Source organism: Trichechus manatus, unplaced genomic scaffold (genome assembly GCF_000243295.1).
Source record: "Trichechus manatus latirostris isolate Lorelei unplaced genomic scaffold, TriManLat1.0 scaffold00103, whole genome shotgun sequence".
Lineage (NCBI taxonomy): Eukaryota > Metazoa > Chordata > Mammalia > Sirenia > Trichechidae > Trichechus > Trichechus manatus.
In genome coordinates this window covers 8,318,135-8,338,281 of record NW_004444039.1, presented here as the reverse complement: position 1 = coordinate 8,338,281, position 20,147 = coordinate 8,318,135, and the positions used below count along the sequence as shown (strand labels likewise).

Genomic DNA, 20,147 nt, shown 5'->3' with positions numbered 1-20,147 from the left:
ATCCCTGATCTGGCTGCTAGCGCAGCCCCTGCCCCATGGGCACCTACGCACCTGGCACGGCTGGCCTCCTGTATCCAGTGGATATAGCTCTCGGACTTTGTCTGGTGGGCAGGCGGGGGCAGGGGCTGCCGGCCCGGGCTGCCCCTGCTCTTCAGGCAGGTGGGACAATGAGCAGGGCTAGGTGTGTAACCCAGGGACTGCCTGTATATGATACGGTGTTTGTACAGCGTCCAAATCGCATAATATTCTGTGTATCATGGGCATTAAATGATGCATGGTTGTACTTCATTGGTGTTATCTTTATATTTTTTTTTTTATGCAGCCATTGCCAAAATCCAAAAAAACTTCTAGTAAAGGCAGCAAAAAGGAACGGAACAGTTCTGGAATGGCAAGGAAGGCCAAGCGAACCAAATGTCCTGAAATTCTGTCGGATGAATCTAGTAGTGATGAAGATGAGAAGAAAACGCAGGAAGAATCTTCAGATGAAGATAAAGAAAGTGAAGAGGAGGTGAAATGCTTTGTTCCCTTTTTTTCCTCATTTCTTTCTCATGAAAAGAGTCAAATATTCTTGCTATGTAATAGGTAAAGCCAGAAAACATAGATTTTAGCAACTCTCCACCGGACCATATATTGGTTGTTAATTCTGAAAATACAGAAGTAGTTACATGGAAACCTATTTCTCTCCATGAAGGAGTTTTTAAATTCATTGCTAGGCCGGAGTGTAAGTTGGAGAAGAGAGGCTGGTGTGGACAGGGTGTGAAGTGGGCCTTGAGCCGGACCTGGAGGACAAGGGGGTGGCGTGCATATCCTGAACAGGAACACATAGGAGTGGGTTCTTGGAGAGTTTTTCTCATAATAATGTTTTATCATTGACTTGAACCATTTAATTCTGTTTTATGCAGAAAGCAAGGGCTTAAAGACCACTGTTTTTTCCTCACCTCTTTGGAGATTATTTAATGAGATTGACAATATTTCTGGTTCATTTGATTGGGGTGAAGTTTTGTATCACTTAGGAATGCCTTCCATTTTCTCTTACTTGGAATTATTTGTAAAATATTGAGACTTTAGCTTCCAAATTGAAACTTAATGAAGAGAGGAGCTGCTGACGCAATTAAAATCGTTAACTTTACCCTCTGCTGATGTGTGTCTTTGGTCAGGTAGATTGGGGGAGTGGGCACAAAATGGGGGCCTATTACTGTTAATAGTGTTTGGGGAGACTCTTCTAACTTCCTTTTGGTGCCCTCTTCAGGTCAGAACTCGACTCTAAGTTGGGTAATCCCCCTTGTCTTATTTAGAAGCTTGGTTAATGTCAGCTTGACGTTTTGGGCCAGATAATCCTTTGTTGTGGGGGTTGCCTGTGCATTAAATGTTTGTCCGCTGGAAGCAGTGACATCCCCTACACCCGGAGGTGTCTACCTAGATGTCTGGAGACATTGCCAAGTGTCCCCAGGGGGCAGAGTCACGTCCAGTTGGGAACCACTGAGTTAGAGGGATATGGATGGGGTGGCACTCTGATGTCATGTGTGTGTATTTAGTGTGTATTTGTCTTGAAGTGTTTAAGATTCAAACTAGTTTTAATGTCGGGTTTTATGAAGACTTCTATAGAGCTAAGTATGAAATACTTCATAAATTTAAAAATGTTACAAGTCTACCAGGTGCTTCATAAACAGTATATTTTTGACATGAAGGAAGATGAGTAATTTCAGCACTGAGGTGTCTGTGGATTGGATTTTAAGGACACTTTGGAGAAGAACATATTTATATGTATAATAGTGGCGATTTTATAGTAGTGGTGGTTCTCATTCAGCAAATTTTTGGCTGTCTATACTGTGTGCCATTCACTATGCTTCCTCATCCCTTTTTAAGGACAGAGCTGTACTGTGAAAAGTTGTCATAAAATATAAGCATCTAACTGTTTTCATAGAGGCCATGTGGTTATGAGTCTAGGTTCAAATTCCAGCACTGCCTTGGAGTATCACTGTCTGACCTTGGGCAAGTTATTTAAACTCTCTGTAGCTCAGTTTCCCATCTGTAAAATGGGAATATCGTAGTCCCAGCCTCACAGAGTTGTAGTAAATGACCAGTGCTGCTGTAGTTAATATTAGTATGAAGATGACCTTGTATCCCTAGGAAGATTGCTAAGAAATCCAGTCTTCCTGTCATTGCAGAGGTGGAGGATAGAAAGGGAGGATATTTTGTACCCATTCACTTAAACTGTTTTTTTCCCAGATTGTTGTCCCATTGTTCTAAATAGAGTTAGTTGACGTCTGTAAATATAGATGGCCCCTAATTTATTTGTAACTATATTGCTTCTTGGATGCTGATCACAAGTGGAATTAGCCCGTCATAAGTCAAAGCCTTAGTTTCTGCTGTCCCATAAATTAGGGTCTGTTGCTAGAAACTAAGTTCAAATGTTGAAAGTCCATCTGGGGTGGAGGTGAGAGATAACACAGAAGTGCTTTTACAGACATTAAGTATATAAAATCGGACTTTCTGAAAGTTATGTTTTATTTGAGAGATTCTTCTGCGTGAGCTGGTATGACAGACTTCATCAAATACAATTCCAGGGAGGTCCAGACTAAAGTCTTTCTTTCACCCCTGGTAAATCTCTCTGCAGCGAGTTTAGGTATTCTTCATGGCTCTGGAGAGACCCTTTCATATTTAGGGCTGTCCTTCTCAAAAACCTTTTATCGCTGATTCAGTTTCTGTGAAAGGCTCTGATTGCCTTTGAAAGGTAAGTGCTGGGGAAGGAATGTTAATTCTGTGGCATCTTTGTGTTTTCTTATTCTTCCTTCCTATAAAGACTCACAGGTGGCAACCTTGTTAAGAACTTTATAAATGGAGGTATTTTTGGTCATTGCTGTGAGACCAAAAACACCATAAAGAAAAGAGTTTCAGAATGATCAGAAAACTTGTGGATTGCTTGTAGATGGAATTTTTCTGGTAGTTTTTGACAGGAAATTATTAAAATTTATTCTCTAGTTCCTGAAACTAGTTTTTCTTTCATAAATAAAAGACCTTCCCAGTAAGATCAGTTTTTATTCTATTTTAGATTTTTGGAGTAAGTAACTATGAATTTGAGTAGATCAACTTTACTGTTTCCTCGGTAAATTGGGGACATTGGGCTACATAATCTCTATGATAGGGGTGAAGTTAGAATCTTAAGCTGAAACCCAGTTCCAGCTGTAATTGTCCCTTGGCCAGCTTGAATATTTTGCATTCACCTGCTGATTTTCATCTTTAACTTTAGCTGTGTGGAAGAGTAGGATGCTTGATTTACAAGTAAATCCATTGGTTTTAAAATGTAGCATTTTAAAATCTGCATCATTAAAACAGACTTGGCAGTTTTTAAAGTCTCTTATAAGAAAATATATCACATTTAGCATGTTAGCTGACAATTGTTAAAAAGCTGTTAATTGTGGTTGAGTTTCTCCGTTCCTGTAGCTCTGTTTCTGTGATTTACATTGGTTCACAGCGGTTTTTAATCCTCATTTTACTTGAAATTAACTCAAATAAGAGAATGTTCTTTCTGAGTGTGAAGTAGGGAATTCTTTTATAAAATAGTGATTATGAACTTTCTTATTACCCTGCCTCTTGGATATTTACAGTAGCAGTAGGAGGAGGAATTGGGAATTAGGAAGAAAATAGTGGATGAAGTTTATTTAAAGTGACAAAATAGGAAAATAAACAGGTTTACTTTCTATGAATTCTCAAAATCAGTTGGTTCCTGTATTAACAGCCCATATTGGTTAGCATCTTTATGGGAAGGTTGGTAAAATGAACCTGTGAGTTACACCATGCTCTGCCATGCCATTCACAGGTGGTAGACCTTAGGCACGGAGAATTTACTAGAAAAGTTATAGAGAGTACAGTAAAAAGAAAGAAGCAGCACAGTGCCTCCCACACAGGAGAAAAAGGCAGTTCTGCTAAGTCTTCAGATGCTTGAAAGGATACTTTATTTCTGGGTTTTTTGTTTTTAAATTCTAACACTTTAGTTTTGTTTCCTGTAGTCCTTTTATAGCACACTCTTATCTCTAGAAAAATATAAAACAAATGAATTTTTACCTTCTAAGTGTTTAGAATTTATCTGGATAGTCCCATGTGTCAGGAGTGTTTCCAGCTGTAATTAAAAACCTTACTAATGTCAAAACAGTTTATTTTCTTTGATGACAAGAGCTCCACAAATAGGCAGTTCTGGGCCAGTACAGCAGGTTAAGAAAGGAATCAAGGATTTGGGCACCTTTCCTCATTCTGATCTGCCATCTTTAACATGTGACCTTTAACCTCATCATCCTAAGACGATCATTGACCTGTAGGCATTGTACCCGTATCCAAGAAGGGCAGAGCCAAGGGCTGTCTCCTAGTGGTAGTTTGCCTTTTTTTCCCAGAAGGGATGCCTTTTACCAGAGATCTCCATCTGCATACTTCGCGTTGGCCAGAACTTTGTTCCTTGGCTGTCTCTAGCTGCAAGGGAAGCTGTGACATCCAGTTGTTAGCTTTCCTGCCTCTGTAGCTGGAAGGCAAATACGAAGTAGAATGTTGAGTGAGCTACAATATTTGTCAAACTGGCAAGGTATCCAGTTACAATTCTTGGTGAACTATAGATTCGAACATTTTGAGAGATTAATTGGTAGTGGTGGAAGGGTGAAATGTGGAAGTTTTGTGCTCTTTAATTACATTTTTTTTAAAAACCCAGAATTCTTCCTTAATTTGATCAGAGGAATTATGAAACCTTGTAAAACCATTTAAACATTTTGTTGGAAGGCAAAGTTGAATAATCACTATACTCATCCATTTAGACTTCAACTTGCTTTCGTAATCTTTGTGAACTATGACGAGGTTTGCACATTCTTTACTCTTGGCGCTCTGAGTTTTCACAGCCAAGTTGTTAAAAGAATGGTGTATTTTAAGCTAATTTTTATTCTGTTCATCTGTTCACCCAGTACAACCTTTCTGCTGTGAGGACAGGATTCTGGCTCTGTGACAGGCGTCTTCTTTGGGGACCCCCCTTCAAGAGCCTTGCTCCCTATAAAAGATAGGTAAGCCTTACTCTCCCAAGATTTTTGGTTTTGGCCTTCCTTCAAAAAGTGCTTGTGCCAGTTCTCTGAGTCTGTACCTTCACGGTTATCAGAGACATGGAAACCCCTCTTCACATTTTTAAAAATTTCTTACTAATTTTTAACATTTTTAGATTGTGGTACATTGTACTGTCTGAAAGTATGGCAGCCGTCCATTTTTCTCTGTTCTCCTTTGGCTATCAAAAATACCTGTAATATTTGACAACCTGGATTGAATTACTCACAACATATTCGAAAATAGTAAGCCAGAATCTTTAAAAATAAATCCCGTGACAATTTGGAAACTTGATTTTTCTTATATTCTGTGTTCTTTTTTGTTTTTGTTTAACTTGCTACCTAGTTTTTCCCAGAAATTTTATTAAAGGACTCAGGTCTTAGTTTCTTATTTCATTAAGTGATAAAGGTGTCGATATCGTAAGTATTTCCAACATTATTCCTTTATGATGCCACATAATATTTTTTACTGTAATTACTGAAGTTTTTAGATTATTTAAAAAGAGACTCAAAGTAGGGAACAGTACTTGATTTCTAATGTAATTACGTCTTTGATTGCTTAGGTTAATAAATTGGGGGTGTGCTAAGTACTGTGGGGATGGAAGACATTTTCTACCCAGATGCCCTGTAAGTGATTCTTAGTATCAAAGGATTTCGGAAGAAAGAGTATCTCCGTATCTGTTGATGAGTGAAGGCTTTGGGGGGAAATGGAAGAAGCACCAGTTGAGATTGACCTTGGGAATGGAGAAGAAAGTCGGACACGTAAACAAAGGTGGGAAGCAGGAAAGTGCAGGACGCCTCTGACAGCCACACTGGTTTGTGATTAGAGTAGTGTGCCCAGAAGTAGAGCATTGCGAGATGAACCTGGAGTAACCCAGGCTGAAGCCAGACTAGAGAGAACTCAGGAGGCTGTGCATTATAATGTGTGAATAATACAACCTTTGGGGATAGCTTCTTCATTCTCACTCATTCAAATGATTCTTATGCTATACCTGAGCATTTTACTAAGTGGGGAAAAATGAGTACCTACAGTCTGCTGGGGGAGCAGTGACACTCATTCAGTAAGCAATTATTGGTACATATAAGGAAGAGAGGTTTGAGATTATGTGGCATGTACTGTCACACCTTACAACTCATTCAATCTGACCCCCATGGGAGAAGAAGATACCTCCTCGTTTTTGTCCTTGAGGATATAATAAATGTGTAATGATGTTTTTTGTTCTATTTTGTTTACTACAACAGATAGGAATTAGATTTTATCATATCTATTTTTACATTTATTCACTAATTTTCTGTTTCACACTTTTTCACTGGATTTTCCTCATTTTTTGTTATATTGTAATAAAATATACATAAGAAAGCGTTGCCATTTCAACCATTGGTATGTGTACAATTCGGTAACATTATTTATGCTCCCCGTGTTGTGCAATCATCATCACTATCCACTTCGCAGTTTTTTTAATCACTCTTAACGGAAACTCAGTGCCCCTCACCTGCCCCCGGTGGCCACTGATAAACTGTGATCTCTATGCATTTTCCTCTTCCGGATGTTTTATGTAAATGGGATTATACAATATTTGTCCTTCTGTGTCTGACTTGACTCTGCATGATGTTTTCAAGGTTCATCCATGTCATAGCATGTGTCAGGACTTCATATTTCTTTATAGATGAGTAATGTTACGTTGTATGTATGTGCCACCTTTTGTGTATCCATTCATCTGCTGATGGACACTTGGGTTGTTTCTACCTTTGGGCTATTGTGAATAATGCTGCAGTGAATATTGGTGTACATGAATCTGTGTGAGTCCTCTCAATTTTTTTTTTTTTAAGTTTTGTTTTTGTTGTACTTTAGGCAAAGGTTTACAGAACAAATAGTTTCTCGTTAAACAGTCAGTACACATATTGTTTCATGACATTGGTTAACAACCCCACAACATGTCAACACTCTCCCTTCTCGACCTTGGAGGACTTTTTTTTTTTTTGTGAAAATATGCATAGCCAAAGATACCATTTCAAAAATTTCTACATGTACATTTCAGTGACATTGATTACGTTCTTCCAGTTGTGCTGCTATTCTCACTATCCTTTTCCAAATTATTCCATCACCACTGTCTTCAACTCACTGTCCCCTAGGCTTCCCATCAAACCTTTTGAGTTGCTGTTGTCAATTTGATCTCACATAGATATTTTTTTTGTACCTTAGATAAAGGTTTACAGAACAAAATAGTTTCTGATTAAACAGTTAGTACGTATATTGCTCTATGACATAGATTACCAACCCCACGACATGTCAACACTGTCCTTACTCGACCTTGGGTTCCCTATCACCAGCTTTCCTGTCCCCTGCTGCCTTCTAGTCCTTGTCCCTGGACTGCTGTGCCTCATGAGACCCGTTTTGTCGTACGGGGGCTGTCCACTCCCCGACTGGACAGTGAACCCTGGGAGTGACTTCACCACTGAGTTAAAAGGGTGTCCGGGGGCCATACTCTTGGGGTTTCTCCAGTCTCTGTCAGGCCGGTAAATCTGGTCTTTTTTTGTGAGTTAGAATTTTGTTCTACATCCTTCTCCAGCTCTGTCCAGGACCCTCTATTGTGATCCCTGTCAGAGCAGTCAGTGGCGGTGGCCAGCCACCATCTAGCTGTACTGGACTCAGTCTGGTAGAGGCATTGGTAGCTGTGGTCCATTAGTCTTTTGGACTAATCTTTTCCTTGTATCCTGTTCTCTTCATTCTCCCTTGCTCCCAAAGGGGTGAGACCAGTAGAGTATCTTAGATAGCTGCTCACAGGCTTTTAAGACCCCAGACACTACTCACCAAGGTAGAATGTAGAACATTGCCTTTATAAACTGTGTTATGCCAGTTGAGCTAGATGTTCCCCAAGACCATGGTTCCAACAGCCTTCTGCCCAGCAGTTCGGTCCCTCAGGGAGTTTGGATGTGTCTGCGGAGCTTCCATGACCTTTCCTTGTACAAGTTGTGCTGGCTTCCCCAATACTGTGTACTGTCTTACCCTTCACCAGAGTTACCACTTACCTATTGTCTATTTAGTATTTCCCTCCCATCCCTCGTAACCAACAAAGATTGTTTCTTTTTGTGTGTAAACTTTTTCATGAGTTTTTACAGTAGAGGTCTCATACAATATTTGTCCTTTTGTGATTGACTTATTTCACTCAGCATAATGTCCTACAGTTTGATCTATGTTATGAGATGCTTCACAGATTCATCATTGTTCTTTATCATTGAGGTGTGAGTTTATTGCTGTCATTTCATAGTGCTTTTTTTTTGTGGTTCTGACGTTTTCTTTGTTCCTCTCACTCTCCTGTGCTGCATTCCTTTTGTTTACGGATTTTTTTTTTTTTTCCATTTCTTTTGTTTTTGTAGGTTTTGTTTTTACCGAGACTTTGTTTTTCCTCTTTATTTTGTTGAGTAGGTTTGTTAACTTTCTTTGTGGTTACCGTGAAATTTACCCTTATCTTTCTAAGTTTGAAGCAGTCTATTATTACTTGGTATCGCCTTGCCTTACTCTCCATTAGAAGGCTCTATACCTACACCGTTTATTTCCTCTTTTATTGTTCTGATGTTATTGTCATTTACAGATTAACTGCTCTGATTCCCTGTTGTATTTCTTTTGGTTTTGGATAGTCCTTGAGAGTTCATTTCCTAGATTGGTATCTGGCTGGTATGATCTTGCATCCTAGATTCAGCCTGTGAGCTGATGTTGTTTGTTCTCAGATCGAAGGACTCCCTTTGATAATTCTTGTAAGTTTGGTTTGGTTTTTACATATTCCCTTAATCTCTGTTTATCTGGAAATGTCCTAATTTCACCATCATATTTGAACGAGAGTTTTGCAGGATATTATTCTTGGGTGGGAATTTTTTTCTTTCAAGGTTTTATGTATGTCATCCCATTGCCTTCTTGCCTACATGGTTTCTGCCGAATAATCTGAGCTTAGTCTTATTGTTTCTCTCCTGTGTGACTTTTTGTTTTTCTTGAGCTGCTCTCAGGATTCTTTGTTTGTCTTTGGTTTTGGCGAGTGTGATTATAATATGCCTTGGTGATTTTCTTTTGGGGTCTATCCTATATGGGGTTCGTTGAGCTTCTTGGATGGCCAGCTTTTCATCTTTCATTATATTGGAGAAGTTTTCTGTTGGCATTTCTTTAATGATCCTCTCTGTGTTTTCTGTTTTCTCCCCATTCTGGAACTCTGATCACTTGCAAATTTTTGCTTTCGATTATATCCCACATAATTCTCAGAGTCTTCATTTTTCTTCCTTCTTTCTGATTTTTCCTCAAACAGAGTTGTATCCAAGTGTTTGTTTTCAGTTTTGCTGATCTTGTCTTCCATCGTGTCAGACCTGTTCTCAGCCCTTCTATGACACTGTCCATTTCTGAAATCTTGTTTCCTTTTGAATTTCTGATTGTTGTGTTTGTATGATTTCTAGTTGTGAATTTATTTTGGCAGTTTCTTCCTGCATTATTTTCCTGAATTCTTCCATTTTTTTGTCTGTATTTTCCATGAATTTGTCTATTTTTTCCTCCTTTTTGTCTGCTTTTTGCTTCACCTCTTGGATAGCTCTGAATATTAGAGATCTGAATTCCATATCGGGTAGTTCTAGTGTGTTTTCTTCTACTGGAAAGTCATCTGGTGTTTATTTTGGACTCCTACTGGAGCTGTCCTGTCCTGTTTTTGTAAATGTTTTGATATTGTCTGCTGTCTGTGGGGCATTTGACAGTTATTTTTTTTGGTTTATTGATTGTAGATTTGTTTCGTCCTGCTTTTTTGTTCTAATTTGGCTATGTCTGAGCAGGCAAGCTGTGTGTTCTTTGTTGTTTGCTCGTCTCTGGGCACAATACTTTTTGCCTCCTTCTCCAATTGGCAGGGTTAGTTGCTCAGATATGGTAGAGCAGGGCAGGTCTAGCTGAAGAGGAGTTACTGGGATGGGTTGTTTGTGGCACTTACTACAGCCACCAGGGCAGGTCGGTAATCAGTGCAGGGCAGGTGTTCCGGTAGGCCGTGCCTGTGCTGCTTGGTGATGTGATGTTACGCGCACGGTGAAGGTAGGCAGGATGCAGCGGGGAGATGGTTATATGTGGAGCTAAGATGGATATGGGAGAGAGGAGAGAGGAACAGGAGACAAAAACATACAAACAAACAAAAAGGAGTGCTAGGGGAGCTTGCCGTTGGAGTGGAGAGATGAGAGACTATGAAATGGAGAAAAACAGAAAGGGGAAGAAGAAGAAAATGAATAAATAAAAATTAGAAAGATAAAAAGAAAAGAAAAGCTCCCAGGGATCTCACTGGTGCGGCTGCGAGGTCTGGGGAAGTTGCTCCCAGGCCGTGAAGTACGGCCTGGCTAGAAGGGATAGAGGGGTCAGCCAGTGCCAGATATTCAGGGGACAGGAAGAGAAGGAAAGTATAGACAGACAAGAAACTGAGTAATGAAGAAAGACAAAAAGGGAAAACAAAACAAATTTTAAAAAAAGAATGAGCCCCCCTCCCCAGTGGAAAAAAAAATGCTCTCAGGGATCCCTCTGCACAAACTGTGGGGGCTAGAACAGGCTGTCAGTTCGAGAAAAGAAAACAAACAATTCAAAACAAACAAAAGCCCCAGGATCCAACCAACGTGGCAGCGCGGGCTGGGAAGCAGTCTCACATTCGAGTGGCATTTCATAGCCTTTCAGGAAGAAGCAAAGATGGCGAATGGAGCCAGGTATTTGAGAGAAAGGATGGGGAGGTGGTGAGAGGTAAGGAAGAAATCTGAAAAAAGCAGAAAAAAGGAACACCAGCACCAATAAAAGGCACTCGGAGCCAGCCAGTGCGGGCCGGTGGAATCCTGTGAAGCCAGTGCTTCCCGGCCAAGAGACTGTGGCTGCAAGAAGCAGAGGAGGCCGAGTGGGGGTGAGGAAGGGTGGGGGGTGTAGAAGCCTATATTGCTGGTTACTGGTTGGTCTGTCTCCTGCTGGGAGCTCCATGCAGCTGCTTTCTCATACCCCCTGTTCACTGATCTCTGATAGGAGCCTTGTAACGATCTTTTTAAATGCATTCTCTCGTTGTTATTAGTTGCCATTGAGTTGATTCTGACTGATGGCGAATCCATGTGTGCAGAGTAGAACTGCTCTGTAGAATTTTCAATGCTGTGACCTTTCAGAAGATCGCCAGGCCTGTCTTCCGTGGTACCTCTGGGTAGGGTCAAACAGCCAACCTTATGGCTAAGTAGTTGAGTGTTAATCGTTTTGTGCCACCCAGGGACTCTGTCTTAATCTTTCTTTCCGGAGCTTCTAGTTCATATATTTCTGTTTTTAGTGTTCTCAGTATAGAACAACTGATTCAGATCATAATTTGATTGTAAGCAGTAGTTTTAGGAAAGTTAGAGTATAGGTCTGTTTCTCCCTGTAAAAACCTAAAACTAAAAGCCGTTAACATATACTTTATTACTTGAGGAGTTACCAGCTGCTTTACCTGGTTCTTGCCCTTTTCCTGTATATCTAGTCATTTGTGGTCTAGACTAGGTGTCGGCAAACTATGGCCTGCAGGCCAGATTCAGCCCTCAGCCTGTTTTCTTTACAGTCTGTGAACTAAGAATGGTTTTCCTGTTTTAAAAAATATATGTGTTTTTTTGAAGAAGAATATGTGACAAGACCATACATAGTCTGCAAATCCTAAAATATTTACTGGCTGGCACTTTACAGAGAAAGCTCGGTGACCCCGGGTCGAAACCATAAATTTCTCATCTTAAATGATTACACCGAGATGAGTCGGTTATGAGGCTTTTTGAAAAATACAGGTATTGAGGCCTCAGCCATGGCGATTTGATCTAATGTGACCCTTTTGTTTTGCTCTTACATGGACACGTACAAGCTATGTAGCTCAGTTGTACCAGATGACAGTGATGTTAAAAATAAAGAAGTTTAGCTAACTGCCGTTCATAGAAAACATGACTTTGCCAGCAGGCTCATTCTAATCAAGCAGAACCTCAGGGTGGCAGAGCTCTGTAAAGGTTACCTAGCCCCCAAGGATCTTTTCCCAGCTCAATTTTCCAAATAATTACATAGCAACTACTAAGTGTCGGTTCTGAGCTGTGCGCTGGGAATCAAGAAATAAGTAAGACACAGAGTTTCTGCCCTTAAGCAGTTTGGTTTTGGTGGCAGGAGGAGGGAGGTCAGGGATTAATAGGGAAAAACTGCAGTAGACTCTAACAGCTGCAAACAGAGGTGTGGACAGGATGAGGTGGAAACTCAGAAAACCTAGCACTTAATTCTTTCTGGGAGGACGTGGGAGACAAGGTCGTGGACCTGGACCAGGGAGCTTCAGGGTAGCTGACAGTTTGATCCAAGCCTTGAAGGATGAATTAGAGGGATTGCTATGGCAAAGGAAGAGATTTGGAGAAAACGGTTTATACAAAATTGGGTTACACCAAGACCCATCTTCGCTTAAAAAGACATTCAAAAGCAGGGCTCTTGGAGCCAGTCTCAAGTTGGGAGGGTAGGGGCCGGGCAACCCTCAACAGTTCGGGTGTCTTTTGTTGCCTTTCTCTACTTTCTGCCAGAGTTCTTTGTTCTTTGTTGTGGTTAGTAACATTTGTACATAATGGAAAAAAATAATTAAATTTAAGAATATGTTAAATAGGTATCGCCTTGCTTATTGCTATAATTTACTTCAGTAGTTTCAACCCCAGCTTAAATATGTAAATACTTTAGTCCTTCCTGTATAAACAGCTCTTGTAGTAGAAAGCACACTGGACTCAATCAAAATGTCTTCGCATCTTAGTAGCTATAACATGTTGGTTCATTTAACTACTCAGATCCAGTTTTCTCATTTATAATCTGAAAAACAGTTTGTTTTGTCTTTAGATGTGAGTATTTTTCCTTTGTTTTGTTTTTTAGGTCGTGTGAGATAGTGTGTGTGAAAGCAGTGCTGTACAAACGCATTTTTTATTCCCAGTGTAGCGTTTTAATTAGATTCTTAACCACTACTGGGTTCAGAGTACAGATGGACTAGGTCCTGCAAAAGATACAGAAATGAACATGACAAATATTTATTAAGTGGCTGCTGGATGCTGAACACTGTTCTAGTTGCTAGGAGGATAGAGCTAAATGGTCAGGTGTGTGTTCTCTGGGAGATTGGCAGATCTGCCCATAAGAAGCCTGCAATATAGTGGGAAAACAGACAAGTAAATTTAATAAACGTACAAGGAGCCGTAGTGGTGCAGCGGGTAAGTGCTCGTCTGGTTAAGTGCTGCCATGCTAACCAAAAGGTTGGAGTTTGAAGCCACCCAGCAGCTCTGTGGGAGAAAGACCTGGTGATCTGCTTCCATAAAGATTACAGCCAAGCAAACCCTCCGAGGTCGCCATGAGTTGAAATCAACTTGATGGCACCCAGCAACAATAAATGTACATATATTAGGTATTTCTTTTTTGCTGCTTTATCTGTATGTATTTGATCTTCACAATTCTAATATAGATAATAACCATAGTCATGAAATCTAAGATGCCTATAAGGCATTATTTTACATAAGTTATAAGATATACTCCAGTGTCAGAGATGGGAAAATGTTAAAGTCAGCCAAGTTAGGTATTGCCTCCATTTTACAGATGGGAACAGGTAGAGAAGGGCCAGGTGATCTGCCTGAGTACGCAGAATTAGTCCAAGCAAGTGGTTTGCTGGACGATGCAGAACTAGTCAGTGTTGGAGTCAGATTGGAACCAGAACTTTGGGTCTAAAGCCTGTGTTCTTACTCACTGCCTCACAGTACCACAAAGAGTAGGAATAAATGAACTGTAAGCCAGGTTCTGTGGGAGCAGGGATTTCTCACACTGGTGGTATTGTGAAAGGCTTGTAGGAGGAGATCGTGAAGCTGGGTCTAGATTGTAAGTGGGATTTTCCCAGATAGAGGAGGGGAACGGAATTCCAAAGTGAGAAAGTAAAGATTGGAAACTCCTGTAAAATTACCATGGGCCTGGCTCAGCTCGCTTCCACTCTCCCAGTGCCTTCAAGATACCCACCCACATGTGTCCTAACTGCCAAAAGCTGTCCCTTGTGCCCAGTACTGAGGGCTGTCCTTGGAGATGCCCCCATTTCCAGCTACCTGTTGGTCCCCTGCCTAATAGCACAGCTTCAGTGCTGCTGCAGTGATTCCGTACACCTGCAGGACTAGAGCCAAGCTCAGCCCCTGGCCTCTGCAGGCCGATACCCCAGGTGTGAGTTTCAGAGTTACGTTTCACGTTCTCCGCTTTCCCACGCGAACACAAATCAGTCTAAAAGATACTTTACTGAATTCTCACGCTGTTTTTCGTAGAATAATTTGCAACTGGTGAATAAAGATAAGTGAAATCCAGTACAAGTAACATGACTTGTTATCTCAGGGATTTGGATGTCCTTGGGTCCGGTCAGATCACTAGAGTGTGGTGGTGGAACAGTGATCCATCACAGGTGTAATTAATTCCCATTTCCTTGCTTTTCAAGAAAACTTCAAGTGATTGGAGGAAGTTACATTTGCATAATAAAAGAAATTTTCACTTTACTAAAGGAACCGTTAATAATAGTAACAATAGCTAACATTTACTGTTCCCTATGTGCCGGGTGCCATTAAAAGTACTTTCGTGTAGGTCTCGGGGAGCATCTAGCACAATTGGCATAACATAGTTTACAGAGAAAATCTTCCACATTCTACTTTGGTGAGTAGCATCTGGGGTCTTAAAAGCTTGTCAGCAGCCATGTGAGATACTCCGCGGGTCTCACCCCGTCTGGAGCAGGGGAGAATGAAGAAAATCAGACACAAGGGAAAGATCAGTCCAGAGGACTGATGGACCACAACGCCACAGCCTCCACCACGGACTGCTGACAGGGATCACAGCAGAGGGCCCCGGACAGAGCTGGAGATAGATACAGAACAAGATTCTAACTCACAAAAACAGACCAGACTTAAACTGGCCTGACAGAGACCGGAGAAACCCCCAGAGTATGATGCCGGGACACCCTCTTAGCTCAGTACTGAAGTCACTCCTGAGGTTCACCCTTCAGCCAAAGATTAGGCAGGCCCCTAAAACAAAATGAGACTAATGGGGCACACCAGCCCAGGGGCAAGGACAAGAAGGCAGGAGGGCACAGGAAAGCTGGTAACAGGGAACCCAAGGTCGAGAAGGGGAGAGTGTTGACATGTCATGGGGTTCACAACCAATATCACAAAACAGTGTGTGTACTGATTGTTCAATGAGAAGCTAGTTCTGTAAACCATTAAAGCACAAAAATAACTTTCATGTAGTAGTAACCCGTTCACTCCCTTTAAAACAGTAGATCCTATTAATGACAACCTTACACCTCAGCCTTAAAAGGCTCTGGAAGCATTTTAATGATCTAACTCTAATAATCTGATCTGAATGTGGATCAGGTAATAATGCTTCCAGCATCACGGTTACCTCGCTCTCCCTCCTCAGCCCCTCCAGCAGTAGCCTGGTTTCTTATAAAATATCTGAATGACCTGTAGGCCCAGATTGTACTTAACCTTTGACGGGAGAGAGAATAAAACCGGCCGCCATCGAGGCGACTCCAGCTCAGGGCAGCCACGCAGTTCAGAGCAGAACCGCACTGCTTTCTTCCCAGGGGCCTCTGGGTGGATTCCGACCTCCAGCCTTGCAGTGGTGGCCGAGCGCTTAACCATCTGCGCTGCCTAGGTACTCCAGAGAGTGCCCGTAGTGACAATTTTATTCTGTGTATTAAGTGTATCAGCCGAACTAATGAATTTTTAGTATTCACTTCAGAGCCTAGTATAATTCTTAGGATCTAGGTTGTAGAACCCTGACGAACCATGCCTGTCCCGACCACCTAACCGGAACACTTCTGAGAATTAGGAGACGAGTAAAACGACCCCCTGGGAGCAAACGTCCTGAGCGAAGCCCGGGCCCTTTACTTGTAGAAGCACGTCAGCCCTTGCCATCTCTGAAGTTCACGTTTTAGCGGCACCTACACCAGGTCACAGTACGTTACTGGGTATCGTGCAGGGTGACGTTGGGCTTACGAGGAGGTGTCCAGTGATGGTGATGGAGCAAGAGGGGACAAGCCAGGGACAGATGAGCCAGCAAGTGGGGTGCCCACGGGCTTACTTATGCTTCCTTAGTGATCTGTGGTGCAGTTTCACCTGTTTTTGCAATTGTGCACCGCAGATCAGTGAGTGAACACAGTGAAGCCCCTGCATACCTTGCTTACTGGTTAGTCCGCCCGGTGCCAAAGGCTGAAATGAGTAAACCAGTTAGAAGCAGCCTTCTGAGCGCACTTAATACGGGGAACAGACTGTTCTCAACACTTCCATCTTCTTTAATGACAGGCTCGACACAGCGTCTCTGTCCTAAAAATATAACAAGGTTGAATTGTGATTATAATACGCAGAAGTCAAGAGCGTGAAACACTTGAAGAAACGTTGTTAGAAGTGATTTACAATAGTTTTGGTGTGTAAATGTGACAATTTAAGTTGTCTTGAGATGTTTGTATTGGATGTTTTGCCTTTGGGGATGTTTATGAAATGAAGAATTAATATTTCCTAATTTCATAGACCTTGGTTGAGATAAAATAACTGTGAACTAATTATGTCATTTTGACCTCTCCATACGCACGTATCTTACTCATGTTTTAAGCAGGTCTGGGTTCGTGTTAAGGAACGCAGGTGCAGGAGCCAGGCAGGCCTGTATGTAAACCTTGCCTCTGTTAGCTATGTCACTGGACAAGTGAACCTCTGAGCTTCTGCGTTCTCAATTATTCATACATAGTCATTGAACCAATACTTGACAGTAGGCACTGTTTTGGGGGTCAGGATACTTCAGTGAATACGAGAGGAAAAAAATCTCGTGGAACTTACGTTCAGGTTGGGAAAGACAGATGTAAATAAGAGAGGATAATAATAGTACCTGTGTTTTAGGAGTTTTTCCAGAATTAAGTCGGGTAATGCATATAAAGTTTTCTGTCCATAGTGCAGGAAAAATGTGGGCATCTGTTATCTTTAGTGATTGATTCTTAACTTCTTATGCCTCATCTTGCGTGGGATTTGTTGTCTCTCGGCAGTTGATAGTTGGTAATAACTTAATCAGTGACATTAACTTTCCCTGCTATTTCAAGGATTGTAGGGAAAGTGGAGTGATGACAGTGACTGTCATCTGTGTGTGTACTTTGCTTTCCTTTCCAGCAGCCACCAAAGAAGACATCTAAGAGAGAAAAACCTAAGCCGAAAACCACCCCAAAAAGTAAAAAATCTGTAAAAAGTGCTAATGTTAAGAAGGCAGATAGCAGCACCACCAAGAAGAATCAAAACAGTTCCAAAAAAGGTATGTCAGAATTGACACATTATCAGCGCCTTCAGAGTTACGTATGTTATAGCATCGTATTAGCGTGTGTGGAAAACAGGTAAGCTGCAAAGGACATGGGGGGGAGGTACTAAACTAGTTTGATTTTTCAAAATTATTATAAAAATTAATGCATGTTTTATAGATAACCCATAGAGTGATTTATAATCTCTGAGAATCTGATGAAAGCTTATAGCTTTTTGTTTTTTAACTTTAGATGAATGTTTACAGAACAGACTAGCTTCTTATTAAACTGTGCACATATTGTTTTATGACATTGGTTAACAACCCCATGACATGTCAACACTGACCCTTCTCGACCTTGGGTTCCCTATTACCAGCTTTCCTGTCCCCTCCTGCCTTCTCGTCCTTGCCCCTGGGCTGGTGTGCCCCTTTAGTCTTGTTTTGTTTTATGGGCCTGTCTAATCTTTGGCTGAAGGGTGAACCTCGGGAATGACTTCATTACTGAGCTGAAAGGGTGTCCAGGGGTCATACTCTCGGGGTTTCTCCAGTCTCTGTCAGACCAGTACGTCTAGTCTCTCTTTTTTTTTGAGTTTGAATTTTGTTCTACATTTTTCTTCAGCTCTGTCCGAGACCCTCTTGTGATCCCTGTCAGAGCAGTCAGTGATGGTAGCCAGGTACCATCTAGCTGTACTGGACTCAGTCTGGTGGAGGCCTTGGTAGCTGCGGTCCATTAGTCCTTTGGACTAATTTTTCCCTTGTGTCTTTGGTTTTCTTCATTCTCCCTTGCTCCAGATGGGCTGAGACCAGTGGAGTATCTTAGATGGCAGCTCACAAGCTTTTAAGACCCCAGACACTACTCACCAAAGTAGAATGTAGAACATTGTCTTTATAAACTGTGTTGTCAGTTGAGCTAGATGTTCTCTGAGACTGTGGTCCCCACAGCCCTCAGCCCAGTAATTTGGTCCCTCAGGGGAAAGCTTATAGAATTCTTACCTGTCTGTCTTGAGTATTTACTTATTTTACTACCTAACAATTTTTATTCATACGTAATAAAATATCTTACTTTCAGAAAGTGAATCTGAGGATAGTTCAGATGATGAACCTTTGATTAAAAAATTGAAGAAACCTCCCACAGATGAGGAGTTAAAGGAAACAGTAAAGAAATTATTGGCAAATGCTAACTTGGAGGAGGTCACGATGAAGCAGATTTGCAAAGAGGTAATTGAGTAAATGCTCAGAGCGTTTTGCTTTTATTTGAAACGTTTCTTCACCCATCTCTTAATTTGAAGCTAGATCCTGTGTGTGTCCATTGATTGAACGATCGAACTCCTCCTCCGTGCTAGACACTCTCACAGGTGCTTGGGATACCACGTTACATAAAACAGTGTCTGCTCTAATGGCAGTTTTTTGATAAATAACATTAGAATGAATACAGTTTTAGAAATTAAAATGATACGTTCCAAACTGCAAATGAAACTTGCTTTTCCTGTTTTTATTGCTACATCCTTAGATTGTGTTAGTTTAAAAAACTGAGTCTCGGGGACCACCTTATTCTTGGTGTTAGTATGGTAAATGAGATATTCTAGATAGATCCTTAACTCAGACTTCTGTGAAGTACTGATACTTCTCAGAAAATAAAATGTTTTGTTCTTAAATGTGGTTCCATAGGGATTCCATATCCTACATCAAAATTGGGAGATTTTAGATTCAAGTTACTTGTGGTAAAATGAAATTAAAACTTGAAACGTGTACCAAAGTGAAATGTTGTATACTTTTTTAGGACACCGATTTCTGTCTCTTTATTCATTCAGCATTCATTGAGCCTCTGCTAAGATCAGGCAGCGGGCTCGGTGTCAGAGGGGAAGCCAGACGAAACCATTAGTTGGCTTTAGAGGCTTACAGTCTGGCAGGATGGAGACTTAGATACTGAAGGTGTTTCCCTAATTAGAACACAGTGTGTGAGGGCTGTGTTAGGAGAATGCAGACAACCCTACAGAACAGAAGGGACCTACTTGGGACTGGGAGTAAGGGCTGGAGAAATCTGGGAAAACACTGAGTTTTAGAGCATCAGCTGTTCCGTGTAGTCATACAGTTTAGCAACACTGACATGTTCACAGTAACGCTCGCTTGGGGCCTTACTAATTAGTTTACTATGGCTGAAGACGGGGGTTGGAAGGAAATCTCCACAGAAGTTAGGAGAGACCGCTAAAAAGAGTTTTGCAGGTCTTACATGTGCCTTGTTATGGAGTTTGGTTTTCTTCCTGAAATTAATGGGGGATTGGGAGGTTGAGTAGGTTATTGAGAGATGTTTGGCAGTGGCATGACACAATCAGATTTGTATTTTTTAAAAGTCACAATAGACACATCAAGAGGGATGGATGAGAGAACGATAAGAGAGTCAGGAGACAGTTTATGCTGTAATTGATGCCGTAAATTATAGGGTTGCCAAGCTAGAAGTCAGGAGAACCTGTTCAAAGGTAGTTTCATTATAGCAGACCTGTGCTCCACAGGACTCATGGTGACCCCATATGTGTCAGAGCAGACCTGTGCTCCATAGGACTCATGGCGACCCCATATGTGTCAGAGCAGACCTGTGCTCCACAGGACTCATGGCGACCCCATGTGTCAGAGTAGACCTGTGCTCCACAGGACTCATGGTGTCACAGTAGACCTGTGCTCCACAGGACTCATGGCGACCCCATGTGTGTCAGAGTAGACCTGTGCTCCATCGGACTCATGGCGACCCCATGCGTGTCAGAGCAGAATATGCTCCACAGGACTCA

General features: G+C 41.5%; 1 protein-coding gene across 2 annotated transcripts in view; it reads left to right on the top strand.

Annotated features, from left to right (window-relative positions):
- DEK (DEK proto-oncogene) overlaps positions 1-20,147 on the top strand; it is a 36,633-nt gene that overhangs the window by 11,733 nt on the left and 4,753 nt on the right. Inside the window, exons 6-8 of one of the 2 annotated variants that reach the window (XM_004382985.2) lie at positions 323-508; positions 17,247-17,382; positions 18,434-18,582. In XM_004382985.2, coding sequence (XP_004383042.1) covers positions 323-508; positions 17,247-17,382; positions 18,434-18,582 — 471 coding nt within the window. Of the gene's footprint in view, positions 1-322; positions 509-17,243; positions 17,383-18,433; positions 18,583-20,147 lie in introns of both variants that reach the window. The other variant, XM_023737488.1, reaches the window with a different exon arrangement.